Source organism: Callorhinchus milii, unplaced genomic scaffold (genome assembly GCF_018977255.1).
Source record: "Callorhinchus milii isolate IMCB2004 unplaced genomic scaffold, IMCB_Cmil_1.0 Scaffold7, whole genome shotgun sequence".
NCBI lineage: Eukaryota > Metazoa > Chordata > Chondrichthyes > Chimaeriformes > Callorhinchidae > Callorhinchus > Callorhinchus milii.
This window is the reverse complement of record NW_024704748.1, coordinates 12725172-12739075: the sequence shown is the minus strand read 5'-3', so window position 1 is coordinate 12739075 and position 13904 is coordinate 12725172. Positions and strand designations below refer to the sequence as shown.

Genomic DNA, 13904 nt, shown 5'->3' with positions numbered 1-13904 from the left:
CAGGAAGAGAAAGAAAACAAAAGTCATTGATTTTGAACAGATCATTTCAATCAGAATAGAATCCCATCTAAAGGACAAATCGTTGCACGTTGTTGTTTTGCTAAATTGTATGGCTAGATTTTCAAAAAAATAAGGAAAATAATGAGTGTAAAATAATATGAATGTAAAATAACATAAGCATATGCATCACACTAAAGAAAGAGGGTCACCAGCTCCTGTGGTCCATTAAATCAAATATTTCAAAAAGTAATTTAAAATTGCTTTAATCTGCAATTGTCAGTGTTTGAGAGGGAGGAAAAGAGCCTAGAGTGACTCACATTATGTTCAGCACACTGATATTACAGTTTGTTTCTGTTAATTTCTTGCATTTGGTTTTGTTTTAATAGTGAGGACTGATGGCATGGATTAGTCATGTTGCATGCCATTCTGTCCGCTGTTAGGAAAAACACAATGTATCCCAACCTCATTCTAAGAGCAAGACGCTCGCAGCTGAGACTGTGAAATGAAGAGAGTAGAGTTCATAATCACATTATAAATTTATGTCTTTATTAATCCACTCCTACCAATCCACCCATCTTTTATTCTACATTTGCTCTCATCTGCATTACAATGCCAGAGGTGCAAATCATTACTGAAGGCAGTCAGAGGCCTTCACAGACTCATTTCAGCATAGGTATATAACAGGCCCAACTCAATGTTATTGATAGTAATAAATAATGTAAAACTCATTCCACTATTCTCAATTTTCTTTTGACATATTGAATTGTCTCTGATGTCAATAGAGAGAGAATCTCTTTCCCTCCTAGGCTCTTCTGTACATGCAACAACCCTTAGCCTCAAATGCTGTATTCATCCTATCATGGCCACTTTGTATTGATAAATATGACATTTGAGTCTGAATGCATTCAAATTACAGTGAATTGAGGTGGGACTAGGATGAAACAACACCAAGGGTTTATCATGTCTCTAGTATCTAACAAACATTCCTCTGTTACTGCTCTGGCTGCATGGAGGACACTGATTTGTTCTAATATGATCTCCATATGAAAGAGTCTCCTAAACATTATACCTTTCAAACAATCCGTAACATTACTGAAGTCAGAACATGTCTTTGGCAGCATGTGCCGATGAAGAATCTCTAACATTGCAAGTTTATCACTATCGATGGATTTTAAAAAAATTAAACTTCCTAATATTTTCTTGCAAAGTTATTAAAAACAGAGATACTCCCATTACTCCATTGTATCCTCCAGAGTACACTGTTGAAATTGGAACTCATTGACCCCTTCCAACTACATTGATTCTTCTCAAGGATCTTGAGACTGGGGAACTCCTTACTTCCCTTGGTTTCCTCTTCCTTTTATAATCTGCAAAATCCTGAAACTCTTAATTTAGTTTATTTTCCTTGCAACTCTTTGTAACCTAGGTAGTGCCCTATCTGGGAACTGGGATTTAGCCTTACACCAAGGCATCTCAATTTTAAAAAAATCAAAAGTCAGAAATGCACACACTTGTGATGCTTTGCCATCTCCAACTACATTATCAACCACTAGAACTTCCCCAAGGACACAATTTCTGACTGTGCACTGGTTTAGCAAGCGTGTGAGTGGCAGATGCAAGGGTTCTTAGGTTTATGTTTTCCACCAGGCTTTTCATGTTCCCAGCACAAATGTTGTTGTGAAGTTGAATTCAAGTGAGTGACTTATTTTGCGGAAAAACTTTAAAGTTCAAGGTCAGTGTGTTTAAGAGTCCAGGAAGCCACACCACAGGGGCAGCAGTACATGAGACAACTGTTTGCTGACTTCTAACCTCAAGGCATTGTGTGACAATAATTCACTTAACTGTCACAATGTGGTTGAAGCAGCGGGGAGTGATTACAGCCAAAAGATAGACTAATATTGATTGGCTGCCACATTCTCCCTCTTAATGTTAAAACGATGCACTCCGGCCTTTGTTTCCTGCATCACAACACACAGCTCACTTCCCGCTCGGTTAAGTTAGCTGTAATACCATTTGGTATTAAAAGGGGTTCTAATTCATGCAAAACTAGTTCTAACATGGAGTCCTGTTGCTCAGTGGTTAGGGCACTCGCTTTGCAAGCGAAAGACCTTAGTTCAATTCCAGACAGGGCGAAACCTTGGGCAAGTTTCCTTACTCCACACGCCTAATAATAATCCCTCCAAAACCAAAAACAATAATAAATTGGTCATTTTCAATCTACGACTGTTTGTGGGACATTGCTGTGCGCAATTGGCTGCCGCGTTCGCCCACAAATATACAGTCAATTCACTTTACAGTGTGTTCTGTGAAGCACTTTGGGACGTCCTCCTGATGTGAAAAGCACTATATCAAATGCAAGGATTATTATTATTATTATCTTGGAGTGACCCATATCAGACTGCATAATTCTGTTCTATCAATTACGACATTAATCATCAACTTGCATTTTACTGAAGCAAAATAAAATGTTGACCTTAAATGGGAAGTGATCCTAGAAGGGGTGAAATTAAATTTTATGTACAAATCTGGAGGTGAATGCAGACCAGTGATGCAACAGCTTTTTCAGATCATTGAGGTTGTGTCTCTAAGTCTCCATCAGGTGCCGGATTGATTGCTCCATGCAATGGGAGTACATTGCAAACATAAGTAAACATTCATAATAATAATAATCTATGCATTTGATATATCACCTTATCACGTCTTCGAGACGTCTCAAAATATCTCACAGAATATACTGTAAAGTCACAGTCATTCAGCAACAAAGTACACAATCACTATTGCATTTTACAGCGAATCCTGTGAAATGCTTTAAGATGTCCTCCTGATGTGAAGAGTCGTATATCAAAATCAAGGATTATTAATATTATTATTTATTATTATCTCAAGACGCTCCTTTTCAACTGCAATTTTGGTCACCCTCCTACCCTACCTGCCCTCCACCCTTCCTGATCCCAACCCCCATCTCGGTCGAAATCCTTGACTGTCCAGAGCCTTGGGACATCCTCCTGACTGGAAAGGCGCTATAAAATGTAATTTGATGTTGTTGTTATGAAAATTTAATTTTCAGTTATTAAGACTTTTTGACCCCCTGAAACATGCAAAGTGCAATACTAAAATCTTGCCGCAAAGCCCTTGAACATATGTCACCAGGCCTTAGTATAGCAGCTGTCCATAGCTATTTTGTCTAAAAATGGAAAAGTTAGTGTATTATTATTAATCCATCCAAGCTAATGACTCCTGGTGAAATGGAGGCAGGAATACATAACAGAAGGGGTGGAGCTTCTCACATTACTTGGATGTTTCTGTGAACAAGAACTGTGCGTTCTATTTCCGGCAATCTCACATGGGGAAAAAGAAGGATTGGGAATTGGCTTCCAACCGCAACCAGTTGGACGTGCGTTTTCATCGATCACTCTTTCATTAATCACTGCAAAGGGTTGAGGATTTGTCCGCAAACAGTTCCGTTGCACTGCAAAGCCCTCCTGTGTTCAGAAACGCTTGCTCCATCTGACACTTGACAAGTGGTATTTTTAGACACCTCGTGCAATGGCTTTTGGCCATTGACAGCTGCTAAAAATTGCAGGCATGTGAAATCACAAATTCTTTCAAGTGTTTTAAACCCCGAATGATTTACAATGTAATGTTTTCCTTCTCCCAAAAAGGACGTATAAATGGGTTGCATCCAACAACTGGAGCAAGATCAAACTGAGTTCAGTTTCAGAAAAACATTAATTAATTGACTGTTCGGAGGAAAAGCTATAGAATAGTAGTTTGGTGATGGTTTATTTATTGCTTTGCATTCACACGTGAGAGGAGCTATAACTCAGCAGGACTGTGAATTATAAAGGTGTTTCTTAAGATTGATAGAGTAGTAGAGATATTCTTTCTTCCCGGAGCACTGATGATAATTCCTTCGAGTCGTTATAGCAATTAGCAATTTGAGTAGAAAGTGAAATGATAATTGTTCCTCTGCAGTGAATCCGGTCAAGAGCAAAGCAATTATCAATAATGTCTATAAGCTAAATCCTGGAGATGGACAGCCTGTAATCTCCTGGAGGCGGACAGATGTTCTAAATGGCAAGAACAAAACTGAGCAGATTGTGGACATCATCTGAACCCTCAGTTTAAACTCCTGCCATGAAACGTTTCTACCTGTTGAGAATTATAAGATTGTGAGCAAATTATATTGTTTTTTTTCCCAGTTATCCTGCCTTATATTCCTTTCTCATCTAAATGTATCCCCAAATTCAAATACTCAAACGAAAATGATGGCTCTGCTCATTATTGTCTATGGGGCATTTATTTAATTTCGAATAAATTTTATCTTGTAAAGCGCTTCGAGACATTTATTTTAGGTGAAAGACACTGTATATATTGTTTGACAAACTTCTGGCTTCTGTAAAAGGAGAGCAGTTAAAAGGAATGTTAGATATACATTTTTTTGTAATCCTACATTATTTATTCAGTATCTGCAAAACTACTGCAGTAGAAGCTTTTAATAGAAATTCCTACTCTTGTATGTGCGTGGGCAGATTCTCTTTATCCAATTGCTTACAAAATGTGGGAAGCTTAATGGTGTTGAGCAGACATTTAGTTTGATTAAAGTTCTCAGGTGTTGACACGGTGGTCATCTGGAGCATGCTGGATTTCTTAGAAAGAAGGCATGAGCCACATGGTCCAACATGTTTGGCTATATTAAAGTGAATGTTGCCTGCGAAGAGTTGTGACTTGCTTTATGCCACTTGGCCACAGTTGCTAGTTTGCAACTGCTGTTAGAAGTGAAATGGATGCAATTCCAACAATTATTGTTTAAATGCTTGCTCCCTTTGTCTTCCCCATCCGCGTGCTAATTCTGACTTACCGATATAAACCTCAAGAAAGCAGCTGTCTGCCATTCACAGCAGAGGTGGCTTGCATTGCTTCCATTAGGTAACATTATGCTTCCAGCTCCTGAGATTTGTGAAACAAATGTCTAGCTTTTAGCTAACTTTAGGGAATTCAAATAATTAAAATTTGCTCTTAAATGGAGTTGAAATGTAAAGTAATTTAACATCTTTACACTCGTTTGCTCCTTGACCACTTTTAGGTTCATAAAATCGGCTGCAGTTTATTCACTGAAATATTGGAAATATGGGATTAGTTGGGAATGAAAATGGCAATATTTCATAATTGGGCTATGCTTAAACGTTTGATAATTACAGTAATTATTTTTACATTATGCTGATCATTTTGATCTCTCGTGTATCAGATCCCTTCCTGTCAGTGACATGATATGCTTGGTGTGACCTTGATGTGAACCTCCTGCCCCCTAGCACACATGCCCTTACTCACAATAGCCCACAAAACTCACTGTCTGTGAAGATTCAGTGAAGAAGAAGGAACATTTGTGGTTCCTATGGACTTGTACCCTACCATTACTCACCACCTTCAACACTAAACACAAAATTAAATTTACATAACCCCTTTCTGTTGGGTCCTATCTCAGAGCGATTCATGAGCGAACAAAATATCAAATTGAGTAGATGGGATGCCATACTCACTGTGAGTCCAAAGTGCTGAGGGGTTAATGCTGGAAACGTTCTCCGAAGAATGTGATGTCACAGAGTTTACATCAATAAATTCTTAACCTTGTCACTGGTTGAGGGCAGGGAAGAGGCACTAAGTGAAGGCCATCTTCAAAACAGTTAACCATGACCTCACTTTCTTAATCCTATGCTGACTGTCACTGCTATTTAACAAGCTAGGCAGTGTTGTTTATTGATTCAATTACCTTTACAGGTTACTGTTGCCTCTCTGCTTTTCCCTGGTTTCTCTCCCCTTTCCAATCTCCCCGAGCCACACACTTCCTGCAGCTGACACACTTACTCTTGTGCTGCCTGGTATGAGTGTGTGTAAGAGAATCCCACTGAGGTCTGAAGTTCCATTTGTCCCTGTGAGGAAACTCCAGTTCCCTGTTGCTACTTCTTCCAGAGGCCCGGCTGAGAATGGATAAGGAGAGGAGATGGAGCTGAATGTGAACCCATCACATTATGGGACCACCACCCCACCCCCCAGTCCCCATATTGGTGTCTTAGTAACTGCCCTACCCTATCTTTAATTCTGTTTATTTCTGTATTTATCCTCTCTGTGTATAGTTTTCCTGTTCCTCAATCTTCAGACGTTAGCCAGGAAAATAAACGTCACATTTTTGATTTATGCCCAGATGCTGAGGTTGTGCACTGTTTGGATAAGTTTGAGACACAGGCCAGGGAAGTTAAGAAGTTCAGAACCAGAAGTGGGGAGATGTTGTCAGGAACCAAGGAGGATGAAAAAGGAGGTAAATATCTAAAGTCCGGCTCTCAAGACCAATCTGGATGTACTGGTTTGCATATCGATCGACTACCCCAAAGCATTCATTTAAATATTAACTTTGACCTTATCTAAGAGCTGATTGTTTTATGGATTTGTGTGCTGGTGGAAAATACAAAATAGCTTCCATAGTTTCTGACCTCTACCATAATTCTTACTGGCTCACTTTACAAACCAGTCAGATTTATAATGAGAGCTATGTGAACCCTTGAAATGCTGATCTAACAAAGCATTTGTGATAATATTAAAATTTAAGGCCAGTCCAGTAATAAAAATCAGCAGCACTAATTTACATTCGGCATCGACTATTCTGTGGCCGGAGCTTAACCTACAAACTGTACACGCAGACAATGCACAGATAGTCTACGGGACCTAAAGCAGTGCTCCTGGATTAGCTTCAGTAATGGATTAAGCCTCCAATTACCCTAATGCTTTACCAACCCCACATTAACATTGGCTATGTTCTTACAATAATAGTTTCTCTTTTTACAATGTGTGGTTTGCTCCCTGATTGAGCAACTCTGTCTCTCACATCCACCACCTTCTGGACAGGCTGAGATGCACTGATCCATCATTTCAAAACTCTCCTGCCATGTCACCCTTGGCCTGTTGACACTGCCCCGGACTCTCTCCCACATTCACTGGTGTATGCATCAAACTGAGAGAAATATCTGTTACTGTAACACTGCTCATAGGCTGATACAAAAATACCAGGTTATTCATTTCATTGCATACACATTAAGGTGCATACACATATAGGTGGTTGGGGGTAGATCGGGTCAGCAAATTCGAGAGGAAATTAGATGCCATATTTAGTTTAAAAAATCAATTGAGTGGAAGTAGAGTTGGAGAAGGCTTATTTGCTTCTTCCTTTGGCCAAATTAACCACATGGTCTTTTCTGGTCTGGTACAATAATAAGTTCCCATTTATGCATTGTATAACATTAGAAAATGTCAAGATCAAGCAGTACTAAAGCTTGGACATAAAAGGAATAGCAGGCACCTTTACATCAATTCCCAGGGCTTAGTCTTCGACTTAGTCTCACTGGGAGACACATAGAGGAGCAGCCAGAAAGTTGTTCCTGGACTAGAAATAAATCGAATATCATCCGTTATTCAAAGCCTAGTAGCTTTGAGCGCTGTTATGGCCTGCTGTTATTCATTAATACTGACTACAGACACTTCAGAATTAATTTCCACTGCCTGTGCACAAATAAATTTGCAACAAATTTCCACTGAGACAAAAAATCCCAGTAATTTATTGTGACTCATTTCACTCGGCTGGGAACTCAGACTGTTTCAAGTGTCAGTTGTGTTTAGGTAATCGTGTGGTTCTAATACACTTCAGTTTACATCCAAAGCATCAGCACGGCCTTGTCTTATTCCTGCAGCAGTGCTGGGTGAACTTCGCAAGCTACCTAGCGGCTTGTCAATGTGCTAAAAACAGTTTGTCAAACACAAATAGCGATCAAAGTCAATTATGAACGGCAATGGTAAATAGTTTGTCACGTGCTAAAAGCAGCAGCATTTCATACAAACATAACTACAGACCAGTAAATGACATCTATGTCTGCTTGACAGGGTTATCTGTCCACACTTCTAAAGCACTCTCATGTGGATTGCAGCGATAAAATGAAACCTTCAATCAACTTTGAAGACTCTGAGCAGTGTGGAAAAGATCCTGAATTCAATTAGATTTACAAAAACTCAACAAAGGATTGATTGTCATCCGTCGTCTCAAAAGTTGCACTAAAAGTCCAATTTGATCAATGGAAGTAAATAATAACAAGATTGAATTCATAACCAGTGTCAGTTAGCTCTGACTTGACCTGAACGCCTTAACATTCAATGTCACTTTGCGCCCAAACAGAGTTACAATACATGCAACAGGCCAACACTAAGATACTTATCAGCGTCTCCATCCGCAATCTATTCTAGCAGACAAACGTGTTGTTAATTCTATTCCTGTTTCTGTCTCTTGGATTAGTTTTGTAAGAGCAGATTGGAAATGGCATGCCTTTCTGGTGTGTGGCTTTATCTGCATCGAAGCACCTGGCAAATTAACATTGGGCCCAGACCTAAAACAAAACCCCCACATAAATCTGCAGCTTCCTGGTAACCAATTGCCTCTTATAAGTCCATGTCTTAAACAACTCAATTACTGCTGTCCATGCTTAATTATTGAAATGGTAGCAGCCTTTCTTCAGCAGACTCCTTTGCATATGTTCACAATTACATTAGTGACGTACCTTAGAACTGCGAGTCTTCAATTAATATGAAAAACCTGTAAATAATGGTAATTTCTAGAGCGATTACTTGTCTGAGTAGATACAATTATTTTGGTAGGTGGAGTCAATGCAATGATGTTCATTTGCATCAACCATTCTGAAAACTTTTCCACTTCAAGGTGGCAGCAGTGTGATAAGTTTTCTTCCATTTACAATAGTTATCAGGAAACTCAAAGCTACAAAGAAAAATTGTGAATGGCCTCCAGACAGCTCCAAGTCTGAGGCAGGGTTTTACCTGAACAACCTATCAAACTATGATTAATTCTCAGATGCTCAATGGCGAGCAGGAAATTGAAACATGGATTCAAATATTAAGCCATTACACTATCCACTTAACTGTTTTTTACACCAACATTTATATTAAGAATAAAATTAAGAGAGTGAGGATAGAATGGCTGAAAGTCCAACTGATGATTGTGGGATGGAGAGGGCAAGGGATATGGAGCAGGCCAGTGTTTACTGAGCATAGGGAGTATCAGGTCGGTGCAGTTAAAGGAGGTCAGAGAGGCAAGGCGGGGCGAGACTGGAATGAGAAGAGGGAATTCCAGAAATGTAACCAGAACAGAAGAATGAGGTGACTCAGAAAATCAGATCAGGGACTGATCTCAGCATTAAAGCTTGTCTTTTGGATGACTTACCAATATTAGGATGCTTTAAGAGCCTACAGATTCTTGCTTCGCGTTCCAGCTTCTGGTGATCTGTGGATCAGAAAAAAAAATTATTAATGGACTCCAGGTACAATAATAATAATAATCCTTGCATTTGTTATTGTACCAAATCACGTCTTCAAGATATCTCAAAGCGCTTCACAGAATATACTGTAAAGTGAATTGACTGTATATTTTGTGAGAGAAACAATCTCGTAAGGAATGTGGCTTTCTCATTTTTTAATGCAATCCTGAGTTTAAAGTAATATAATGATACCGTTTGGTTTAAGTGCACTTGATAATCCAGATCAGTAGTTCTCTGTAAATGTCGGCAATGAAAGGGATACAGGCAAGGTTTGCAGTAACAAGGCATTGCCACAATCTCAGTTTTACGCAATCAGTGTATCAAAGGTAGGTCATAGGCCAGTCAGTTAAAAATCACCTAGCAATAACTTCTCCACATCTGACATGGGTCACAAATGTGAGGCAACAATACTTATAGAATGAAGCCGTGACATTTGACAAGAATCTTAAAAGGAACAGGGCTGGGAATAAATTGTTGCAAGTCCATGAGGCATTTTAATCACTACTGGTAGTTAAAAGGGATAGAACTTAGAATCAGTGTAATAGTATCTGTGGAAGAATAGAGCTTGAGAGCACTGGGGAATAAACTGAGAAATTAATTTCCTCATGTGCTGTATTTACAGAGAACTCTTTCTTTCATCAATGCAAAAAAATTGAGTTGTATCCAGATACTCTGATTGACTCTCTTTCTGACTTTGGTTAGCAGTATTACTAAAAATGTCTTGTCAGACAAGCTTGATGTCCACTTAAAACAGTCTAGACAATGAAGACCATTAACTTGAACATGGGTCTCAAATGACTCTGTGGTGAATTAGGGACCATTCAAAGTGACACCACTGGGAGGAGGGTGGACAATGACAAAATATTAAAATAATCTGTAGATAGTAATAATACAGTACCAAAATTGCATATCAAGTGGGATTAAATGTTACAATAATTGCTCTCTGAAGTCTCCAAATCAGAATTTTACTTAATGTTTGAATGGTACTCCCCGGAGACAGACCATTTGGTTCGTCGAGTCTGCGCTTGTATTTTTCTCCACAAGAATCAATCTAACCAACAGTCTCCAGCTCGCTCCCAATCCTCAAACATCTTATGTTAAAGGCACCCTGAGCAGTTAAAGCCACAGCATTTTGACTGGTAACATGTGTAGGCAACAATTTATTGATGGTGGATAGCAGGCTGTTTGAAACCACAACTGATAAATGAATTGAAGAGCACAGGTATCGATGGTGTTTAATTTGGATGTGGCCTTGGCAATTGTGTTCCTGTGTTTTCATGCTAATCTAAAAGCCGTTCAGGTTCAATTGTAATCCCTTCATGCCTACTAAGCTCTCTGAATGGTACATATAAACAGAGAATCTTGACAGCAGTGTTTTTCATATAATACTCTCTCAAAGGTCCTCCAAACTATCTGTGGAACTACAGTATACATGATACAGCAGAGGATGTTAATGTTGCCCATTCGGAATGACCCATACCATTTCAGTATCTCTGCTTTGAATCTGTGGTTAATCTCAAACAACTTCATGTTTGGAGAACAAAGTTTTAGAATGTTAAGCGTGAGAAGCAACAGAATTTCCGGGTAGAATTACACAGAATGATACAGTACGGAAACAGGCTATTCAGCTCAACGAGTCCAAGTCAGTGTTTATACTACTGAGGTAAACTCCCAGATACATGGACCTGGGGCAGAAGCTGCAAACCAAGCTGGCACAGTCTGGGCTTTGCTCAAGCTGTATCACATCAGTAAATAGTTAATTACTTTGCTAGGTTTTGTTAATAAAAAGCATGTTTCTCAAAACAATTATGATGAAAGCTAATGCTCTCACACCAGGGAGTTCAATGGACATGTTTGTGTATTAGTCAGATAGGCTAGTTGTTGAGAAATTAAAGCTCCCTTGTGGCATATTCTTCAAAAGCACCTGTTAGTTTTAATACGTATTTCCAAATATAAATTACTTCTGGACTTGAGATACAAGATGAGCTCCAGGCTAAACATATATTACTTTGCAGGGAATGGAATGATTTTATAACAACTAGATATGGTTGTCATGGACATTGTCAGGGGCACTTTTCATTGCTGTTTCACTGAGGAACTGGCACCATTCAGTTTCAGCTTAAATCAGGTAAAACTGTTCAAAAAGGATTCTATATTGTAGAATTGTAGATGATATTGGAATAAGATAACAGGTTCTGGGCTTGACCACCAAGCATTTATTTATCTTTATCAGCAGTGCAGACTAGATAAGTAGTTTTGGCAGCCAGCTCTAGCCAGAAATTACTGATTAAAATATTTTGCTTCTTTTTTAACCCCTTAGACCCAATTTTTTGATGTCTTCATAGTTATTTTTGTTGTAACAATTCTGTTTCTCGTCCTCCATCAACCTTGCTTGAATCTTGGCTGCAAATCTGCTCATTTAAACTTTAATGCCCATCTAGCCTTTCTGGTGCAAACAAAATTGCCCTTTCTAGATGAAAAGAATAGAAGTTCCTGACCCACTCAACTCTGCAGCATTTAATAACCAGCCCTCAGAATCAGAAAAATAGGGTTAGGGTTGGAGCAACCTTCTTTGTAGCAGAATCGGGGAAAAATTCCCTCACTGCCTGTGCACTTCATAGAATCATAGAATAATACAGCACAGAAAGAGGCCATTCGGCCCATCGTGTCTGTGCCGGCTCTTTATAAAGAGCTATCCAAATCAATCCCACTCCCCCGCTTTCTCCCCATAGTCCTGCAAACTTGTCCTCCCCAAATAATTATCTACTTCTCTTTTAAAAGTTGTTACCAAAAGGCTTCCACCACCCTTTCAGGCAATGCATTCCAGCTCCGAACAACTCGCTGTGTGAAAAAATTTCTCCTCCCCTCTGTTTCTTTTAACAACTATTTTAAATCAATGTCCTCGGGTTACTGACGCATCCGCCAGTGGAAACAGTTTCTCCTTGTTCACCCTGTCAAATCCCCTCATAATTTTGAAAACTTCTGTGAAGGCTCCTCTTAACTTTCTCTGCTCAAGGAGAATAATTCTACCTTCTCTAATGTTTCCTCATAACTGAAGTCCCTCATTCCTGGTACCGTCATGGTAAATCTCCTTTGCATCCTCTACAATGGCTTGACATCCTTCCTAAAGCATGGTTCCCAGAACTGAACACAGTACTCTAGCTGAGGCCTAACCAGTGTTTTATAAAGGTTCATCATAACTTTCATAACTTCCTTTCTATTCTATGCCCTTATTTATAAAGCAAACAATTCATTTTCCTCAGGCCAGCTCAATATGCCGTTAACATACATCTTCCAGCAGATGGCCTCTGCAAGCAGTTATGCAGCTTTACCTTTTGCTGGCGTGCATACCAGCAAAAAGCTTGAAAAGATTAATGCACAGCAGTTGCATTGTAGATCAAAAACATAACCTGTACCTAACACACAAAATCCTCCTCAAAGAGATTCAGAAACGTTCAGTATTTCCGAATCTCTTAGCCACGAGTATTTCTTTGAAATTCGGGAAACAATGGAAGGTGCAGCATTTCAGAGTATAAATTAGGAACATCTGGTATCTCGCCTCTGCTTAACAATTTCCCAGGGGTCTTATTCATGAACTTGCAACACAGTATATTAATCAAGCCAAATTTAAATGTAAAGTTGATCTTCAAGATTTCCACCCTCTCCCCCTTTCTTTCCATCATCTGTTCTGAAGGTTTGCTCACAATGTGAATACCATGATTCTGATCCTGGCTATTGCCACGTGACATTTTTTCAATAACAAACATTCTAGACCATATATGGGGAAAAAAACTTGTAACACTAATGGGAATACTCAGCCATCCAGAATCTGCAGCGTTACTATTGTATCACGTCAGAACTATGGTAAGATGAAGTTCTCAGTTTATTTAGATAATACATACCAGAATGAATTATTCAGCGTTAAGTACTCCATGGGTTTTATTTCAGTGAAAATATCATCAGATCACTTGGGAAGAAATAGCAATGTTGTGATTAGATCTTACAGCATTGTACCACCCCACGCCCACCCCCAATCCAGTATATATACTGAGATCAGTTATGTTTGATTCAAGTTCCATTTGTTTCATCTTTTCTTGTTGTTGTATATCCACTTTTGATTCTTTTTTAACATTCTGCACATACAATGCTAATTAATATATTCTCACACATCATAAGACTAACTTGTGACTTGATGAAAATAATGATCTCTGAGGCATGTGTATATTGGGGATATTACCATGGTAGCCATTATTTTAACACTTGATGTGGGCTAAGATAATCACTGGTGTGATAACACACCTGGTCCACACTTGCCTTGCAGTTCAGTATGATTTTGCAGTATTATATGATTTTGTGGAGTAAGAATAAAGCTGTTCTGTCGTGTTCATAAATTATACATTTGATTTATAATATAAACAAAGGGCTATTTTATTACACTATACACTGTATGACATGATGTGCTTTTAACACTGTTAATAACGGAAATGAATGATTCTACATGGCAGAAATTTGGGCAAGTGGTGAGATCAATATGAG

The 13904-nt window shown here is 38.9% G+C and overlaps 1 protein-coding gene across 17 annotated transcripts in view; it reads right to left on the bottom strand.

Annotated features, from left to right (window-relative positions):
• Positions 1-13904, bottom strand: part of camk2g2 (calcium/calmodulin-dependent protein kinase (CaM kinase) II gamma 2) — a 164549-nt gene that overhangs the window by 80043 nt on the left and 70602 nt on the right. For all 17 annotated transcript variants that reach the window (XM_042336895.1, XM_042336897.1, XM_042336900.1 and 14 more), the window contains exon 3: positions 9275-9334. In XM_042336895.1, the coding sequence (XP_042192829.1) occupies positions 9275-9334 (60 nt within the window). The remainder of the gene's footprint in view (positions 1-9274; positions 9335-13904) is intronic.